Genomic DNA, 20,179 nt, shown 5'->3' on the forward strand with positions numbered 1-20,179 from the left:
TCCTCATCACTTTCTATTTGTTACGGAAAAACCCTGATGCTGACTAGATATTTGGGAAATAAATGTGTTTTTTTTATATTGTTGGAATTCGTTATTTCTCTAACTTTGAATCTTGTGGGTATTTTTTAAAATTAGAAACAATGCATCATTACAGCTGTTTGACATTTTAAGAGCAGTTGGTCTTCCCTTCCTTTGACAAAGAAAACAACAGTGGAACGATCTGTCTATCCCTTAAATGAAACAAGAGCTTAAAAAATTCCATCGTTTCTTTAATTCCAAAACAGTTCAGAGAGAGCTGTGGTAACAAATAAGACCAACAAGGAAGAAAAGGAGGGCAGCCGTGAATATTAACATTTACAAGTCTTTAGAGAAAAAGCAGGCTTATAGCTACATGGCTACAAAATCTCATTCCCTTTCACTTGCTTCAGAAACATCCTGTGAAGTTTCCTTTTGATTCATAAGTCTTATGTGACTTCTTTTCTCTTTTGCTCTTCAGGAGTGAGCTTGCTGATTCCTGCTGGGGCCGTTCCCCAAGGGAGAGTCTACGAAATGTACGTGACTGTACACAGGAAAGAAAATATGAGGTGAATATGCACTTCTGGTACACCTGACTTCATCAATGACTGACTTGATGGGAAGTGTACAATAGAAATAATAAACCCAATATATTTTTACCTTGAATGCCCTGTGCCTAGCACAGCCTTGTTTTCCTAGACCTCTAAAAGGTTGATTTTTACTTCTCTTTATCTTTGAGTCTGCAGACACTTTGGCAGATCTTGAGTATGGGCTATGGGCAGAAAGCCAGAGACCTCCCCCCAAGTGGATCTCCAGCCGTATAGCTGAAAAAATGACCATAAACATGACCCATAGACTGTGGGTCTCTCTGTGTCCAGAGAGACACAGAAATGCAACCCATAGACTTGTCTAGAGAGATCCATGGGCGGACACAGCCACATCAGCTTCATGTGGCCTGGCTCAAGAATCCAACCTTTCCCCAGTATGGAGTTGAAGGTTACAAGAATTAGACAAACCCTAGCCCCTGACCTGTCACCCCCACCTCAGCCTAGCACTTGTATTCTCAAGTGCTAGGTTCTTCTTCCTGTGACTTTTTCTAACTTAAGTGTTATCAACCTCTTTATGTTTACCACCCGTAAACTCCAGGCCCAGCTTTTCTAAATGGAGCCAGGGTTGATTAAAACTAGACTGATTCGAAACATTTTGTTTCAAATGTGTCATAATCATAAAGATGCAGTTATTATAAGTGAAACTTACAAGAGGGGTTTAGATGTCCTAAATTCAATTTTTAGTCTGGCCTCTAACAAATTATATATGGTATTTCTTGCTTAGTCCCCACGTAAAGTGCATGTGTTAAATAGTGCTTTAAAGGCCTGATTGATTAATGTTTTTGAAGTACACAGATGTTAAAATAAAGGATGTTGTTGAAATAATGATCCTTACATGTAATTCGCCCTGTTTTTCCCAAGGGAAAAGGCATCAACTCTGTAGTCCTGAGCTCCGAATACAAAGCATTAGTGACAGATGTAGAATCAGGTTACCATTATAACACATTATACCTCTTTTCTTCCTCTCTCTCATCCTCAGAAAAACATCCATTTCTGCTCTTCTTCAGTAGCCGAAAAGCTCTTTCATCATGCTTGCAGGTGGAGATACTGATATTTATAATCAGTAGGGCCCGGGACATTTTTTCCTCAGGTGGTCTGCTTTCCCTACATAAACACTAGCCTATCTGAGGGACTAATAAAATTCCTTGAGCATTATTCATGCCTTAAATTTGAGCAGCAGAAAATCACTAAAAGGCTTGTATTTACTCACATCAAATATTCATTTTTTCATTCTCAATGCAAAGTAATACTCATGGGCCCAGAGAGCCCTTGTTTTGCAACAGCAGAAATGAGGATTAGCAAGCTCCGAGATCCCTTTGTATTTTTCTTCTTTCTCTTGTTCAGAGTCAAGGTTAGCACTAAGTACTAACATCTCTCAAGGCCAGGCCAACATGGGCATTTTGTCTAAACAGAAATGAGTATTGGATGTTTTTTATGCTAAGAAGCAGTGCGGTTGTCCATGGTCTCTTATTTCCCATCTGATCAGCATTATCTTTAGCTGAAGATCCAGCCTGAAGGGGCTGCTGCAGGGCCAGGCTGAAGCTGAAAGAGGTGTGCGCTCACCTGCCTCCCAGGCTTTCCTTCCCACAGTTAAGTGGACATCTGACCAGGATTATTGTACGTTTCAGATGAAAGAGGGAGCAAACAGAAAATTGATAAAGCTGGACACTTCTGCTTTTAGGTTTCTCTGCCTTCGACTCTAAAGAAAAGGAAACAAAATCCCTCCTTGCCATGCCTACCACCCGAAGTTAATAATGCCAGAGGGCATTATTCTATTGAATTTGGTGTGTATCAAAAATGTTCTGTTTATCAAAATGAAGCTAGAGAAACCTCAAGATCTCAAAAGAGCATAGGCACAACAGCCCATGAAACAAGGAACAAACACAAAAAGATAACTGTCTCAAATAAATGAGAAAGTTCCCTCTTCGCTAATTTTCTGCTGCGAACCAGATGGGTTTTCTCTTGTAAAATCACAATGACAAAGATGTATTCTGGATATAGTTATAATACAAAGCATAGCTACCATTATTTCAGCATACTTTGAATTTCATTTATCCTTCCCTACTACTCTGCAAGTTATGATGAACTCCACTTTAAAGATGAAAAAACTACATGCAGGGAAAAGAAGTTGCATAGCCACTGCTTCACAGTGAAAGGAAGAGCAAAAGCAGAATTCACACCCGGGTGATCTCACTGCAAAGCTCTTCTGCTCAATCTCACATGCTGTTCGTCCTCCATCCTACCCATGCACAAGCCAAGCCTCAGCCTTCTCATTTGTGCATTCTGGGGCACAGTGTCTTCCTGTTGCTCACTAAGACCCTTCTCTCCACAAATGATGTGAGAGATTACTTCTTGCAGAGAAGACACTGTGAGGACATCAGGACATATGAATGTCTCTTCAAGGCATTTATGGGAAAATTCTGATCATTTTCCTCCATTCACCTTCTCTCTGATTCCCTTTATTGTATCCAGAACTGGGTATTTTTCCAGCTGGATGGGATCCAGCTGGTCATCTGCTGATGTGAACCTTCTAAAGGGAGGCGTGAACTTAATTACATGTGGCATAGTGAATGTGACAAGAAGGGCCTTGTCATTACCAAGTATGCTCTGAGAGAAAGCACTGAATGGCAGATGAGCAGCTGAAATGAGCTGCAGGGATGGCACAAGCTTGCCTCTAACCAAACAGGAGCAGAGCTGCAAGGCTGTGCCATGATTTCTACCTCCCCCACTGCACAGACCTCTGGAAAGGCTGCAAAGCCTTTTTTGTGCCCCTGTGGACACAATTTCCACGATTAATGACACTCACATGGGTCTTTTTGCCTTATTTCCAGTAGCATTTTTTAAAAAATGAGCCTGGCTCAGACTGAAATTTTACCCATTGTCATTTCTTATTGAAAAACAATTTGAATTGAAGATATAAACATTAATTTTCCCTTTTTCTATACTTACTCTGCACTTGCCTAGCCGTTTTCTCAAAAGATCGAAAAATCAATTTAGACATTCTAAATATGAAGGTAAATAGAACTTTTTTATAAACTATGGGGGGTGGAAAGTCTTTCAGCAACCAAGTGGTACAGGAATAACAGTGCTTTTTAAGGATTGCTCTGGTGATGGTGTACAGAGTGAACTGGTGGTGGGAACAGAAAGACTTCCCCAGAGGTGGAGGGCCTACTCAGGCTGTGGCAGTAATTTGGATGTGAGGGGAGTGAGGACAGAGCCAGGCTAGAGTCTGATGGATGGAAGGTGAACTGCATTTCAGAAGAAAAAGTATTGCACAGCTGGTTAGAAGCGATGCAAAACCACATGGAATATATACTTAAGTATCAAGCTTTGGGCACTGTGAGAATGAAAGTGGTCAGAAACAGCAACTGGTCCCAGAGGGGCAAGGACATTCTGAGTTAGGTGGGCACAGCATGTGCAAGTGGGCATACAGGATTCGTGCCAAAGATGCAGGTGGGAAGACACCAGTGAGCGGATCCTCCCAGAGAAAAGGCACAGAAGCAGAAAGAGAACTAGGGAACAAACTTTGGGATATAGTCCTGTGTATGGTTTGGTTGTGATCAGCGAAACAAAAGAGAACACGAAAGGATAAGAATGTTTATCCTGCGTGGTGCTTAGCACATAGTGGCTTCTCAAATAAACATTTTCAATGTAAGAATGAATGTTTCTGAGTGTCATAAGGAAAAAATCAAAGGTAAAGAGAGTTTCAAAATGGACAAGGTAGTTGACAGAGGTGTTATTAAAATTAAAATGTAGGAAAAGAATAATGACTTAAAATTATTAGATTTGTCAACTGCAGGATATTTATGGTCTTTGGGGTTTTTTTAGGATGAAATTCTAGCATGAGTTAGTAGTAAGACAATTAAAACTATCATATATATTTACAAAATATATAAATAGTAATGTTTTAGGATAGTGGGACCGAAATCCTTTATGTAGGTAATTATGTAGTAGGTAGTTTTCATTTATTTGAACATGTTGCTTGGAACTTTGTAAACAGTAGTTGGCATTGCTTCTCGGTGAAACACAGGGTATTCTCCTTTTAATCAGTGCCCTCGGTTTCTCCTTTGAAGGAACAGCTATAAAGAGACTAAAGGAGGAATAGGGGAAAGGAGGATGAGTCCAGGTATATTTAAACCTTCTTCTCTTACCGTTCTCTGCAATGTTTACTTATTGAAATCACACTTAAAGAAATGATTCAAGGTGATTTGTGAAAACACAGTCTTTTCAATGGGAGAATAAATTTAAATAGGTAGATTTAAAAAGTGAGAAAAATAAGATTAGAAAAGGTAAGATAAAGTCGAGCAAACAGTTAGGATATAAAATACCTGGTGTAATTCCCAGCATATTTCTGATAATAGGTCATGAATTTACTATTTTTGGAGGTTATTAGTTATAAGATCCATGTGTCCATGAGAAAAAAATATTCCTGGAAGAAGCTCAATGATTTCTCTGTGGTTATTCATAAAGAAGACATTTTGTTAATACAGCAAACAACATCCTTAAATTGAAAACAGCAATGTGTTTCATAGGTCTGCCTCTGTTAGTGTCCCTCAATGTAAGTAGATGGTATAAGGCCCAGATATAAATTAAGTAAATAATTGCACAAGGATTCAGTAGCTCAATCCAGGGCACAATACTTTTACCATTCTCTTAATCTGGGGATTGATTTTGGCCTGTCCAGGGAAATGGTGGCACACCTTGAGAACAGCTTCCTTTTTCTTCCCCCTCAATTGAGCTTTTGATAGCAACTGAATAAGATATTCCTTGTCAGATACCTCGAGTTCAAGGAATAATTCAAGTTGTCTGTTATATGTGAAACTCTGTGCTTTAAAAGGCAGCTGAGCCTAGGGTGGGATGACTTTCCGAGGGACCGAAGACACAAGTGTTAATAGAAGGCATCTCAGTCCACACAGAGGTAAATGGACACAGCCTCTTTTCAATAAGCAAAGAGGCAAAAAATTTCTCAAGGCCCTAAACCCAGAGAAGCAACACAAAATACACCATTATGTGAAAGAAACCAAATGACTATGTTTGAATTCTAGCTTGGCCTCTGACTAGCTGGGCGGCCTTAGGCAAGTGTGTTAATATCTCCAAGTTGTAGTTTCCTCTTCTGGAAAAGTGGCAACATAAATATTTATCCTAACTACCTTACAGGTGTGCTGTGAGCAGCAAATGCAATTGCTTTTGTGAAAGTTTTGTAAATTACGTACTTCTGTGTAGGAGAAGTTCTCCTTGTTGGTAACAGCAAGGAAAAGATGAGAAAATCAGACAGGAAATGAAAACTCCCGTCTGAGAGCTTGTTCTATAGGCCTCAGAGCCCATCCAGCATTTACCATCATATTATTGCTGTTGGACGTAGAAAAGGTTTTAAATTATTAATCGGTGTTCATTACTGAATTTCTACTTAATTGCTGCTTTTGCAGCTAATTTTTGCTTTGCATTCATTTCCATATCATCTGCAATTAATATTTACACAATGTTTGCTTAAGTAGCTTGGATAACACATAGTGTAAAAGAGTCAAACCCTTGTCTGCAAACACATGAATCAGACTTATTTATATTTATTTTCTACTATTTTTATTTAATAGAGTTTAATACCATCTCTTTATATAAATAAAGAAAATGCAAATTTAAACACTCTGACCTTTGGAACATCTTAACCATCCCTAAGTCACTCCTTCCATAACTGTATGGAAATACTTCTAATTTCAACAATACTTCTTTCATTTTGAAACCACACAAAAAAGATTTTTATCATTATTCTTCTTTGTTTTTCATTCCCTGTTATGAATTTCACTCTACTACTTCCCTATTCATTACATTCTTGCACCTCACTGGGTTAATAAATTCTTTTGACACCTACTGCCCCTTCCTCCTCTTCCTATCCCTCCTCCAGGAATGGCACCCATCAATATTGCATGCCAGGGGTGTGCTTGGAGAGCACAGGTCTGACAGCTCCCTGGCCCAGCAGGGAGCCTCCTTCCTTCTGTTCCAAATCAGTGATGAAAAGAACCCCTCCTCCTTCTGCCTCCAGCACCACCGGCTGCTAACAGCAGACTGAGAGACAGATGTTTCCAATCCCCAACTGTATTGCAAGGACCACTTGAAATGGTTTCCACTTTAGTTTCCTTCCTTAAAAGTCTAATGCTCCATAGACACAGGCAACGGCATGGTGATTACCAGAGGAAAGGAGGGGTGGGAGGAGGTAGGAGAGGGTATAAGGGGGATGAATGGTGATAGAAGGAGACTTGACTTTGGGGGGGTAAACACACAGTACAATATGAAGTTGATGTATTATGGAAGTGTACACCTGCAACCTATGTAATTTTATTAATCAATGTCACTCCAATAAATTCAATCAGAAGTTAAATGACATAAAATTTATTTTTTAAAAAGTTTAATGCTTAAGGTATACTTGTAACTAAAAGATAAGTAAGCACGGTGCCCGGGAAAATGCAATCATTGATCCCTCCCAACCTCGGGTAGGAAAAGCAGAATTAAAAAAGCTCAGGGCACATAGAATAATACTAACTATAACATAATGAAAGTAAAACTTTACTTGTGATTTAAGAGAATGAATTTCAGACTGGAAGGAAGGAGGAAAAACTGGGTTAAGAGGAAATGAATGTGAGGGCAAAGGGGATAAAAATGAGTTCTCAAGCTGCCAGCCACTTTAATACTCCAAATACAAGTACAATTCCAACTACTTTGACCACTTCAGATTTAATAAGGCTATGTTGTTATCCAGTGAGATGGAAATATTAAAAGACTAAAAGGTGTCAAAAATTGTTTTGATTTTCTAAGTAGAAGAAAAAACAAACCCATAAGTTGGTGAGATTCTAGTAAAATTTTAGAATGAGAGAAGAAGCAGTGATAACCAAATTTTATTAAGGAAAGAATATGCTAAATTTTAATTGAGTCCTCAGAACTGATAATAATAATTGTCAAGAACTAGAGGATCTCTGAGATTTAATGTTACTCATGAGCTATCAAATTGGCCACCAGTTTTGTGAAAACTGATAGGTGGCACGAGAATCCTGGTCAGAGACAAAGCACAGTTTATTACTCAGATTGGTAGCACTGTCCAGAGTATTATCACTTTTGTGCTAGTTCCCTGAGCCCTGGTTCTGAGAGAGTGATGCGAAGAGAGTCTAACATCTACACACTCAGTGGCTGTATTTCAGGAAAGGTCCCCTGGGCTGAGGGCACCTGAGCCTTTCATAATGGGAGGTAGACAGTCTGCCGTTTGCCCCAGGGATAAGCACTGTCTTCATCTTCCAAGGCTTGTGCTATGCGATTGCCTTGAAAACATAGTTGGGAACGCACTAAAACATGGAACTCCACGGAGAACAGTTTCCAACAGCATTGAAAACAAACAAAACAGTAACAACTGCTTTCACTCACTGAGTGTTAAATGAGGCAACAGATATAAGCTAACTTCTAGATTATGTAGTATTTAATATATAAACCATAGGTAAAGACTAGAGAAAAATCCATTTCCAGTAGCCATTGCTATTATAAAGAAATTTGGTACATCCCTTGCAATATCCATGGGAATGAAATGGAAAGATGTGAAATAGACAATGTACATTTTAATGGATTTATATTTAGCTCAAATATATTTATATATATATAACTCAAATATATATATTTAACTAAATAACTCAAAAGTATTGACATCAAACTAGAGAGATGTTTCAAGTGGTGTCCTTGAAAAGGTCTCTGTCTTTGCCCTATCCTTGCCTTACGATCTTATCAGTGAGTGGAATGAGGACATAAACGGCAGACATATTAGATTTATGGAGGATGAAAGACTGGGTGAGACAGCCAATGTTTGGAGGAAAGACACAGCATTAAGAAATAGATGTCCTGAAATTTTCTCTGACACCATTAAGGTGAAATTAATAGCTAAATATAAATTACTGTACATAGGTTCAAAAGCCATCATCATTGAGATCACATAACTATGGAGATTTAGCCAAAGAGCCTTCCAGATTAGAAATGCATAGAGTGGTTAGTTTAACAGATTGCTCAGCTTTCCTGGGACTTTATTGCCTCATTTTATAAAGGAGTTGCTTAACCATATTATCTCCAACTTCCCATTTAACTCAAGCTTGCTAGTTAATATTCATAATTACTTGATTGAGAATAATCTAAGGCAACAACTTTGTGAGTAATGACTCATGAAAAAAAAAAAAACAGTAGTCTCCCTAACTGTGTACTTGAACATTGCATTTATTTCAAGGTGTCCCACTTTAGTGAAGTCATTGAAACACTGACAGACATCTATATAAAAGTGAAGATAGAAATATAGGGAAGTTCTGGAAATCATGATTTTTCTAGCTAAAGTTAAAAAAAATGAGGAATTGAGAGGATGTTTGGTCTCAAATACAGAAGACTTTTTAGAGATCTAATAACAATCCTTAAATATTTTAAAGGTTTTCATACCTAAGTGGAGAAGAGGCAGGTCATGGACATGTGGAGAGAAGGGTTTGGGAGGAAGATCATGTTCATTCTAAGGAAGAAGTGTTGTAAATGTGAGCTGGTAATAGGTGAGGTGATCCTTGGTAGTAGGAGGCTACAATTTTGGATGTGTCAAAAGCACATACCACATATCAGCATACTGCAGAGAAGCTCCTGTTTTGGACAGAAGGTGGTACTTATTGGCCACAAGAGTTCTTCCTTCTCGAAAATTCTGAGTGAATGATTTCTTACCCACATTATCTGACAGTGCAGTGTCGAGACCTGTCACTGAGCAGGCATTGGCCCTGGTCTCGGCACTAGCGCTGTGAGACATCAGGCGACCGGCTCCACACCTTGTGAGCACTGACTTCCTCACAGACCATCTGATAATGTGGGCTCATTCATCCATTTGTTTGTTGATTACAGCCTTGTTAGTGAAAATATTTAAGGCAATTTATTAAAAATGTGAAATAAAGATTTTGGATCTTTAATGTTCTTTCCATCCAGGCACTCATAGAATAAAGTATACAAAGACAGAGATTCCGTTTTAAATTGCTACAGAAATACAATTCTGTATTCTGTCTGGTCACTTTTGAAAGGATGAGTTTGCTATACTAGTCTGAATTATTCCTGAAAGTCATTTGGAAGAAATTTAGCTCTAGGGTACCCCTGGTCTGAAGTGATTTTATTGAAGTATTTTTCAAGTTAGGTCCCAGAAACACAAGAGTACTTAAACCCCTGTGAGACCAATGGCAAGTGTTATCAGAACACATGGTTATGTAACTTCATTAGAGGAGCTGTGCTTCTTATTCATTCCATCCTGAAATTGTACATGAAGTCAGGGGAATTCACTGAAGGGGAACCTGTACCTGAGGGAAGGGGATCCAAGAGGGTCTGGCAGACCCACGTTACCATGGAGACCTCCATTTGTGCAAGGTCCAGGTCTTAGAACAAAGATTATATCTTCTAATGTGGCTCTGCCTTAACCCCCCCCCCCCCCCACAAAAGATAAAAAAGTCCAAAAAGAAACTATTTGTTCAAGTTTTAGATCTAAAATTTCAAAGAGTACATACACACAAATACTATGGAAATGTCACTGATGCTGTTCTCTGCTGTCCTAGGCCACCCATGGAAGACACTCAGACGCTCTTGACCCCTGTGGTGAGCTGTGGGCCTCCAGGAGCCCTGCTGACCCGCCCCATCATCCTCACTATGCATCACTGTGCAGATCCCAATACCGAGGACTGGAAGATACAGCTCAAGAACCAGGCAGCACAGGGCCAGTGGGAGGTGAGCTTCTCTTGTGATAAATATGGAATGCAGGAGTAATCCGTGCAGATAAGCAGGAGCAACCATGGGAAGGCTTTTATTTTTTAAAGCAAAATATGGATGGAATTTTATCTTATACTCAAAATGAGAAAGTGTGCAGGTGGAACAAAAAGAGGGGAGAGAGAGAGAGGCCACAAGGGGGAAAGACAGAGTGATAGACCGTTTACTGAATACTTTATCCATTTACATTTACTGGTAGACACAGAAAATCATGATCAAGCATGGTCAAGTTCCCAGGGAACATGCACTTAGGAGTCTTATGTGAGTCCATTTTGGAATATACACACTATATCTTGGGAAGAGAAATACATGTATTTTAAATTTGCAACTAGAAAAGCATGAATCTGGGTCAGAAAACGTTAGGCACTTAATTGCAAACAAGTCCTGGGAATCTAGTCCCTCTGAACCTGACCTGGGGAAATAGCAACAGTCTTCCAATCCCCACCAGAATGAAGAACACCTCCGGCATCTCCAGTATCTGTGGCTGTTGTCCTCAGGACTTCTTAGCAATGGCACCTTTAGCAATCCTGTTCTTGGCATCAGAATCCTTCAATTAGCACCTGTCCTATAGTTAGTTAGGTGCAATAAGATTTGTTATGTTTAGCATGATTTTATACCTAACACCTTTTAAAAACTTTGTATATTTTCATTATTATCCCTTGAATAAACAGTATCTATTGTTTAAATGGAAAAGAGCCAAGTAAAAATTACATTTTAGATTATTCTCAGGAAAGCATATTTCAGGAATATGTTAATAAAAAAATAGCAAATAATTTTAAAAGCTGTCCCTGTGTTTTTGTATGATCATTACGAAGACGAGTATCCAATCTATATGTTGTCTATTTTGTGATTACATATCATATTTCTCTTTTAAGAGAGAAATTTTTGAAAAAATGTACATAAATATTCATGATCCTAATAATTTAGGGAAAAGTCAGATTAGAGCTAGAACAGCAGCCGGGCGTCATGGGCGTTACCTGGAGCTGCCTTCTGTGGACATGCTCTCCTTTAGCCACCGGAGGGCATTGCTCCTGGCCAGAGGACCTCAGGTCCAAGACTGAGGTCTAGGGATGAACTTCATGTTAAGACCAGACTTAACTAAATCTTGCTTCAGTTCCATTAAACTGCAAATGATTTACCCCCAAAATATTCCAAAGTCTCCAAAGTAACCCCAAATTGTTTGCACAATTCTCTGTCTAATACCCTAATACCCTGTCTTTGTCTGGATAATTTGAATAATAATAATCTGAGTAATAATAATAACAATAATAATAATAATAATAAAAGAAAAAGATGAGAAGAACAGAGAGAGAAAGAAAGGACAATCCATATGAAAGTGCTCCTACTTATGACAGGGACATGGGGCATCTTTATTCTTGACCAATCTTCTAGGAGGCTTTCTGGCTTTCTGTCACATGCCATTATTAGTTGAGGCTCAGGGCATGTCCTTGCCCTGCTGCAGAAAGCAGCATCTTTCCAGGTGTCCTTTGGGAGCTGACATAAACCTGGAGGTGCTGAGCTTCTACCTCTCTTTCCTGGGCACAGGTTCAGTTAAAGGAACAATTCGTGGATGCCATGAAAATGCTGCTCTTGTTAGAGCTCAGACAGTGTTGCCAGGCCTAACAAATAAACAGCCACCTGAGGAGCCTACTTCCTTCATATCTTTGTCCAGCCCTGGGGACTCAATTTATAATGACACATTCATTCATTTTTTGTACACATAACCATTTGCCCACCATGAGACAGGCCCACTGACATGCAGGGGAAGGCAAAGCAGATATAGTCCCTGCCTCTGTGGACATGAAGTGGCTGATGCAGAGGGTGAGTCATACCTGCACATGTATTTTATTTCTCCCACATCAATTTTTTTTTAAATTTGAATTCATTAAGTAGGAAGGTTCACATAAAAAATCTGAAGTCCCAGCTTTTCTTGAAAAATTCCAGGTCATGTGTTCTATGGGCCTGCATTTCTGCAAAGCTGCAATGGGCTGAAGCCAAAAGGAGACTAAATAAGTTTTTTAGACAGGCCTGTGCTCTGCTTTCCCACAGCCTCCGCCATTCCTCATTGAGTCTGCCCTTCCTGCTTCACACATTCCTCCTGCTACCTGGATGCCCTGGAGAGCATGTGGAATTATGACCCTTGGTGTATGGATTTTATGCTAGGTCTTTCACAAGTTTTTTTCCTGTGGCCTGCGTCATTTGGATAAATCAAAACTTGGTTGAGTTAATAACTATTTTCACAAAATTCATCACTTCCACCTAGTTTTATTTCTTGCTAAATATTTTCAAAATCTAAAAAGATAGATTGACTGTTCAAAACCTTGCATGAAAAATAACAGAGAAAATGGCCTTAAAGGCATGGAGTTTGCTTTCTATAGAGTCCAGCAGCCCAAATTATTGAAGAAAAGTAGTGTATCACTTTGGGAAGTAATCGGCAAGTGAGTTTGGAAGAATGTAGTAGAATGGTATCATGTAATTCCTTAATTTTTCTAATTGTTTTCAAACCCCTATATTTTTTGGAAAAAATAAAACCCTACTATGCTATAATGACATTGAAATAAAATAGTACTTTTGGTTTCAGTAAGAAATTTAGAGATTAAAACATCAAATTATCATAAATATAATAAACACATCTGCAGTGAAGCTAAAAGGATAATTCATGAATTTGTTTTAGAATTTTATGTAGATTTTAGTAATGTAGATTCTCAAAAGATCAAAACATGTTAAATAAATGGCATTTAAGTAAAGAATATAAGCCCTATAAAGACAAGAGAAGTAAGGGAGTTAATGACTAATGATGGAAAACAACATATAATAAAGCCTGAGTAAGAAAAAAAGAGCAGGACAATTAATCACCAAATTCAGAAGTCTTGCTCCACCCACGACCGTTGGTCACCATCAGGGCTGCCAGCAGGCTCTCAGGGTCTCAGCCATGCCCCTTCCCACTTGTCCCACAGGATGTGGTGGTGGTGGGAGAGGAAAACTTCACTACACCCTGCTACATTCAGCTGGATGCAGAGGCCTGCCACCTCCTCACAGAGAACCTCAGCACCTACGCCCTCGTGGGCCAGTCCACCACCAAAGCCGCTGCAAAGCGCCTGAAGCTGGCCATCTTCGGGCCACTCTGCTGCTCCTCCCTGGAGTACAGCGTCCGAGTCTATTGCCTGGATGACACCCAAGATGCCCTGAAGGTAGGTGGCTCCTGCCAGACTTGCCCTTTTCTCCTTCACACCAAAGCCAAGGTTTGGTGTGGCTGTGCAAACCTAGAGAAAATGAGTGTGTGTGTGTGTGTGTGTGTGTGTGTGCGCGCGTGCCCCAGTGCATGAACACAAGTGCTCGGCCCCAAAAGTTGCAATTTAAAAAAAAAATTAGACATTTCTCTGAGTCCATGCTGATAGACGAGCTGTTTCCATTATGCTGATCCCTCCCAAGGGCTCCTTTTGTTTATCTTCCTTGATTTCCTTTAATGAAAAATTTAGAAGGGAGAATTTGGCAACAAGACCCATGGATGGTAAATAATCTGCTTCCATGTTTATCTCAGCTGTGTTCTTATAAAAGGAATTGGCGTAATTGCTCACACTGTATATTCCTCTTGTGTGCTACTGCATTTATGTGCTTTCCCATTCTTTTTATGAGGACAGCAAGGAAGAGGGTTAGCATTTGACAACAGGCTGCTGCTTTGCAGAATAAATGAGCTTAATACCTGGTGCTATTATTGCCATTCATTTATCCCATTTGAAGCTTTAAAGGATATAGTAAGCGCCTTTGAAGAAGTCACAATCTAGAAGGAGGAATAAAAGAAGCACACCAAGGACTAGGAGACAAGTCAGAGTGTGATTAATGCTGCAGGTGTATGCAAAGTTCTATGGAAGTTCGAGAGAGGAAAGCATGATATTGTTTTGAGGAAATCTGAGAAGCAGCTAATATTTGATATTGGCCTTAGTAGGAAATATAGTTTGACCAGTCATAATGGGAAAAAATACAAGATTTTTAGGTGAAGGGAACAGCATGAATAAACACGGAGGGAACACTAAATACATATTCCCTACAGGCATATTAGAATGAAATGTGGGAGTTCCTTTAGGATGAACTTGATGGCCAGATAGAGGAGTTGAGATTCGGTTTCTTGAGTCAACAGAGAGTCACTGGAGAGATTTAAATAGAAGAAAGATGTGATAGGAAATATATGTTAAAAAACGTTAGTCTGTGTCAATGGAAAAATTGAAGCAAGTTAAGAAGAAAAACAGTGCAGGCCTGGGGTGATGACAGAGGCATGAGAAGAGACCAGGTGGGAAAGGTTCTGTGTAAGTAGCTCTTGAAGGGCGTGGTGACTGACACTGAATGTGTGGGCAAGAGATCAAGTCCGTCTCAAGTAAGAGTAGTAAATGCAGGTAGCTTTTGGGTGTGGATCTGGTGCCTTTGCTTTGGGAGCATTGAGTTAGAGATATGAATTATACATCAGGACAAAGATGTCCAAGGGATAGAAATATGGCATGGCTCTCTAAACAGAGAGTGGATCCTGAGACAGAGACTGAAAAACCAATTGTGTGTTGATAGTTGTCATTTATGGTGACCAGAGAGAATATCAAGGGGGCCTAGAGGGAGAAAATAATAATAAAAATAATAAGCATTACTGAGAACTTCCTATGTACCAGGCATGATTCTAAATATTTTTCATTAACTTGTGTAATCTTCCTAACAGCTCCATAAGATAATTATCCCCATTTTACAGAAGTGTAATCCCAGGCACAGAAAGGTTAAGCAAGTTGCTGTAGGTCACACAGCTATTGAGTGGAGAGCACAAGCTTCATGCCCAGGTATCTGGCTGCAGTCTGGACTCTCCAGCCCTGAAGGAGGTTTCTCAAAGAGCCACTCCCTAGAACACAGGGTCCAAGGGAAGGCCAGCTATTGTAAGGGAAAATGAAAGGCAGCCAGCAAAGGAGCTTCTGAAGGATGAGCACCCAGAGAAGGAAGAAGGGAAGTGGAAGAAACATGTGTCAAGGAAGCCTAGGGAAACAATTTTTCTGAAAATCAGGGTATTTCTTTCTGGGGTTTCTCTCCAGAGAGTATTTCTGGGTCATGAAAACTCAGTGTGGCAGGTCGGGTCCATGAAGGGAAGGAGACAGGCTCAGTCACTGGATGTGTGCTTGATGGTGGAGCCTGTAGGAGTTTCTGATGTTGAATAAATGATGTGAACACACAGCTCAAGCATAAAGCCTACAGTTATTTCTTTTATATTCTTTGCAAATGTGGTACTTCTGAGGTACTGTCAGGATAGAAATCATCCTAGGCTTACATTCTTCTTAGACTTTGTGGAGGAGCCATGGGGTCTGATTAAGGCAAATCTTTTTAACAATTCCAAGACAAATCATTGCAAAAAAGCATATTGTAAAAGATCTACATCATATTTGAAATGTTTGATACATGTATTTTATATGCACACACATACATAGTTCTTACACTCAGGCACCCTTAACCTTTCTTCTCCAAAGACACACACAAATCCATGCAAACAAAGGTAATATTTTATAAAGTAACTTGATTACTTTAATTAGTGGTCAACACCAAGAAAGACTGATGAACAGGTTTAAGCAGCGAAAACAACCCAAGCGCAGTGTGTATTGCGGTCAGTGCTTTCCAAGTAGACATTTATAAATTCTCAGCATCTGGGGATCCAGCACTTAGCCTAAAACAACCATGAATAATGGATAAGCTTTCTTGTACCTCATGGCCTTTTAATAATGAGAAATGCCAAAATCCTAGTTACCAGGTGAGCTGTCTAGGCAACTTACTAACGGAGACAATTAGTTCAGCCTAGCCAGCACTGCCTCAGACCTCAGACTCTAGGATTGGAAGCTTGGGGCAGATAAACTCAGAAAAAGGCCCTTCATTAACCTCATTCATGCTTTTTGGGTACCTTGCCTGCTAATGTTTCCTACCAATCTCTCTCCCACATCCCTACTTCTCTCCTGTTTGTCATCCATAAATACTGTCTTTGGCATCGCCCCTTCCAAATACCTCCTCCTTCTTCACCTTCACCCTTCTCTTCACTCATGCTCTTCCAAAATCAGTAGTTCTTTGTCCCCCACACACAGGCATCAGGTGGGGAGGTTTTTAAAAAGAGTTTTAAAAAACTAGCCCTGAGATCTCAACCCAAAAGTTCTCATCTAATTGGTCTGGGTATTGGTTTTTGTTCATTTATTTGTCTTTAGCACATACTTGGTAATGTCATAGTGAAGCAAAGGTTAGGCACTATTATCCAAAACACTGTAACAGATCTTTTTGAAACTTTATTCTATTAAGGATAAACTTTCCTACATCCTCAAATCATTGTCTTCCCCATTCCTTTACCTGTTCACATTAACTGCGAATGGATCTTCCAAGTAACATGCCATACCTCACAACCCTACAGTGGATTACACCCACTGAACTGACCACAAAGCCAAGAGGCAAAAGTGCCAACACTTCTCATAGCCTGTGAGCACCTCTGGGGCATCGCTGTACTTTATGAGCTGGTTCTCTGTTCTGTTGTTATTTATTCTGCTATTCATTACTCTATTCAGTGCCTTAGTATAGAGCAGAATGCTCTATACAGTGTGGGCAAAAGTAGCTTCACAGTTGTTTATATGGAAAGTAATACAATAACTAATAAATAATAAAGGAGTAAACTCTGTGTTTTGCATACTTACAACTATATACCTACTTTTACCCACCCTAGATATCCCTACTCTAGCAGTACCTGCCTCACGGTCTTTCTTTATACTCATTTTATTCCCAGCATCCTCTCAAATTCAAAGTTGCCTCTTAATCACAGTTTCTTTGCCCAAATTTATGACAGTAGACTTCAGATCATCCCACATTATCTACCTACCAGTGTGGGCATGTTCTGCACAGGTGTCTAACCTTTTGGCATCTCTAGGTCACACTGGAAGAAGAATTGTCTAGGGTCACACATTAAAAACATAGCACCACATAATCACAAAATAATCTCATAATGTTTTAAGTAAATTTACAATTTTGTGTTGGGCTGCATTCACAGCCACTCTGGGCTGCACGCAGCCCAAGGGCTACAGGTTGGACACCCCTGCCTTGCATTTATCCTCATGTGCTACTGCACCACGATCTCTACCTCCCAAGATCTCCACCTGTGAGCCTCTCCTTTTCTGAACACAGCCATCTGACCTTCCATCTCTCACACACGGTGCATGCAAGGCACCCTTAGTTCTTAAGGAAGAAATCCCTCAACCTTTTGTGGTCTCCTGATCCACAAACCCTCATCTGCTCATACCCATATCTATAGGGAACTCACTCCCACTCCAAAATGTCTTGCCATCTGGAGCTGTTGCAGATTTTCCTAATTTCCATAACTAAAGAAGACTCTGACCGAAGAAGCCCTCGACTTCTTCCTCCAGGCTGTTGAGTTGTTCTAAAATAACCATAAATTGTTAATTGAGTCTATTATAATCTCAAGATACCTGCCCCAAGTTTTGCTTCCCCTGCTTCTCCACAGTCCTTTCATTGACCTCTCCTTGACTCGTCAACTGTCACAGAGCACTTCTGCCAAGTCTCTCCCCATCTCTTGAAGTCCCCAGCTACATCGCAGACCCTCGTGTTCAGCAATGACCCAACTTCCATTGAACCACCCAAGGGATGCGGATGCTCGCTCAGCTGCTGTCCTTAACCTTGAAACCTTTTACTTCAGCCTCTTCTAACCAAGGCTGGGCTCTGATGAAGAAGGACCCCACTTCTCGTTTGTGTTTTAATCAGATCCTTCTACCACCTCCATCTCTTCAAAGCAGGTCTCCCCAGGCTTGATATTTTCCTTCAGTTAATGCTGCGGACTGGGAATTCTTTCTGAATGGCAGAAACCTTCCTAGAATGTTGGACTAGGGCAGAGAGGGAAGGCCAGTGGAGTACTCATTCTCAGGGCTAAGGACCCCACAGTCTGGAGGGCTATTAGACAAAGACAACGTCTGGAGCTGAACACAGCAAGAATGCTAACTCCCTCCTATTATCATATGTGCTATTGCTTATACTGTCCATGGTGGGGGGAATGAGGCCACCATGTTAATTTCAAACAACCCTGCTGCATTCTTTTATCTTTCCATCCATAACCTTAAGTTCAGCAACTTTCATAACAATTTCCCTGAGTTTAGTTAATCCTGGGGGCAAAAATGATTGCCTGAGATTTAAAAGCTTCGGTTTAGCCATTTAGAAGCATTGATGTGGAATCAGGTGCTGTCAGTGACCGCTGACATGAAAGTCAAGGCTGCTGGGAGACAAACGAATTCTCTTACACCTTCCAAGTGAGATTTTTGTGTTTCGTTCCTGCTCATCTGCTCAAAGAATGGTGAGAGCCACATGCAAACTGAGTTCATGCAAAGAGATGAAGGTACTAAGAGCTGTGAGTGTAGGTTAGAACCAATTCCATGCTCAAAAAGAAAGGTCTCCAATATTGCAAAGATTGTATTGGGTGGTATCTTTCCCTCCTGTTCAGGTGAATCAGTTAATAATTTTGGTGTTCTCAAAGACTTAAATCCTAATGAAAATAGACCAGAATTAAGAGAGTACAAGATTATATTTTGGTAAGTTTAAAAACACTCCAGGAGAAATACGCATCTATGGAAAAATAAGTAATTTCTGCCCCACTATCCTAATGATACAATTTATAAGATTTTTCTTTCTTAATAAAGGGATTTATTCCAAACTCTGAGATTCAGACCCTAAAAGAAGAGTTATTTGCATATAGTCTAGGCAGTCTGTAGTATTCATTGAATTTCAGGCAAATGCATGTGACAGAGAAACCAAGTAATGCGTATCAGCCTTCGTGTCATCATTTACCACATACCCTGACCCAGGCTATAGTTGTGGAACAGTAACTGTGCATTATCACATTTTATTTTTTAAAAAATTGGAAAAAAATAAAAAATACTGAAAATTAGAGAAAGTAGGAAATCTAGTTAAGAATTGTGTGGTACTTACTCATATTGTGGGCTGCATTCATACATAGACACTCACGGAAGCCCATCAAAGGTTTTATTGTCATCCTTCCTCCTGGTCCTTCCCCACAAGTGTCCTTCTGATGCCCTCTCTGTGGCAAAGTGCAACCCTACTGAACCTGGAACACCTGAGGCCTGCCTCTTCTCCTCCTGCTAACGCTGGCCCTCTACTGAATTGACCCCATTAACCATATCTTTTCTTTCAGTTTCCTCAAACAACCTCAAAATTAGCTCTATAGACTTTCAGGATCCTGGTATTCAGAATTAAATTAATAGGCCCATATGTAGAACACATGTATTAGATAATACCAACAAAAAATGTGTTAAAATTAAAGCATACTTTTCCTGCTGAGTGCATGGAAGGATGTGGCAGGAGAGGGGAGCTTGTGTCGGGCTGGCTGACTCCGCTGGTCTCGCCACTCATCAGCTCTGCGGCCCTGGTCACGGAACCTGACCACTTTGAATAGCCAGTCGGTCTGCATCAGGAACCCTGAGAAGATTCAGGAAATCAAAGCTATTAAATTTGCTGGCACAGAATAGGCACTTGATAATGTTAATTATCCTTAGGTGGACGTTTGGATTATACTGGCATTTTGAAGATAATGGTTCAATGAAAATATTAACTCAAACTTAACTCTAATGGGAGGTGAGTTTCCAGGTTGGTGGCAGGCTAGCGGGTCAGCCTTTCAGGGGCAGGGATCTTTTCGGTGCCTCTAAATGTACTCTATGTTTATCACCTTCTCAGGAGACCTTGGTCCTGGC

At 40.1% G+C, this 20,179-nt stretch overlaps 1 protein-coding gene across 2 annotated transcripts in view; it reads left to right on the forward strand.

The window, feature by feature from the left end:
- Positions 1–20,179, forward strand: part of UNC5C (unc-5 netrin receptor C) — a 354,206-nt gene that overhangs the window by 310,379 nt on the left and 23,648 nt on the right. For both annotated transcript variants that reach the window (XM_036026269.1, XM_028507742.2), the window contains 3 exons: positions 497–584; positions 10,211–10,379; positions 13,376–13,609. In XM_036026269.1, the coding sequence (XP_035882162.1) occupies positions 497–584; positions 10,211–10,379; positions 13,376–13,609 (491 nt within the window). The remainder of the gene's footprint in view (positions 1–496; positions 585–10,210; positions 10,380–13,375; positions 13,610–20,179) is intronic.

Source organism: Phyllostomus discolor, chromosome 1, assembly GCF_004126475.2.
Source record: "Phyllostomus discolor isolate MPI-MPIP mPhyDis1 chromosome 1, mPhyDis1.pri.v3, whole genome shotgun sequence".
Taxonomy (NCBI): domain Eukaryota; kingdom Metazoa; phylum Chordata; class Mammalia; order Chiroptera; family Phyllostomidae; genus Phyllostomus; species Phyllostomus discolor.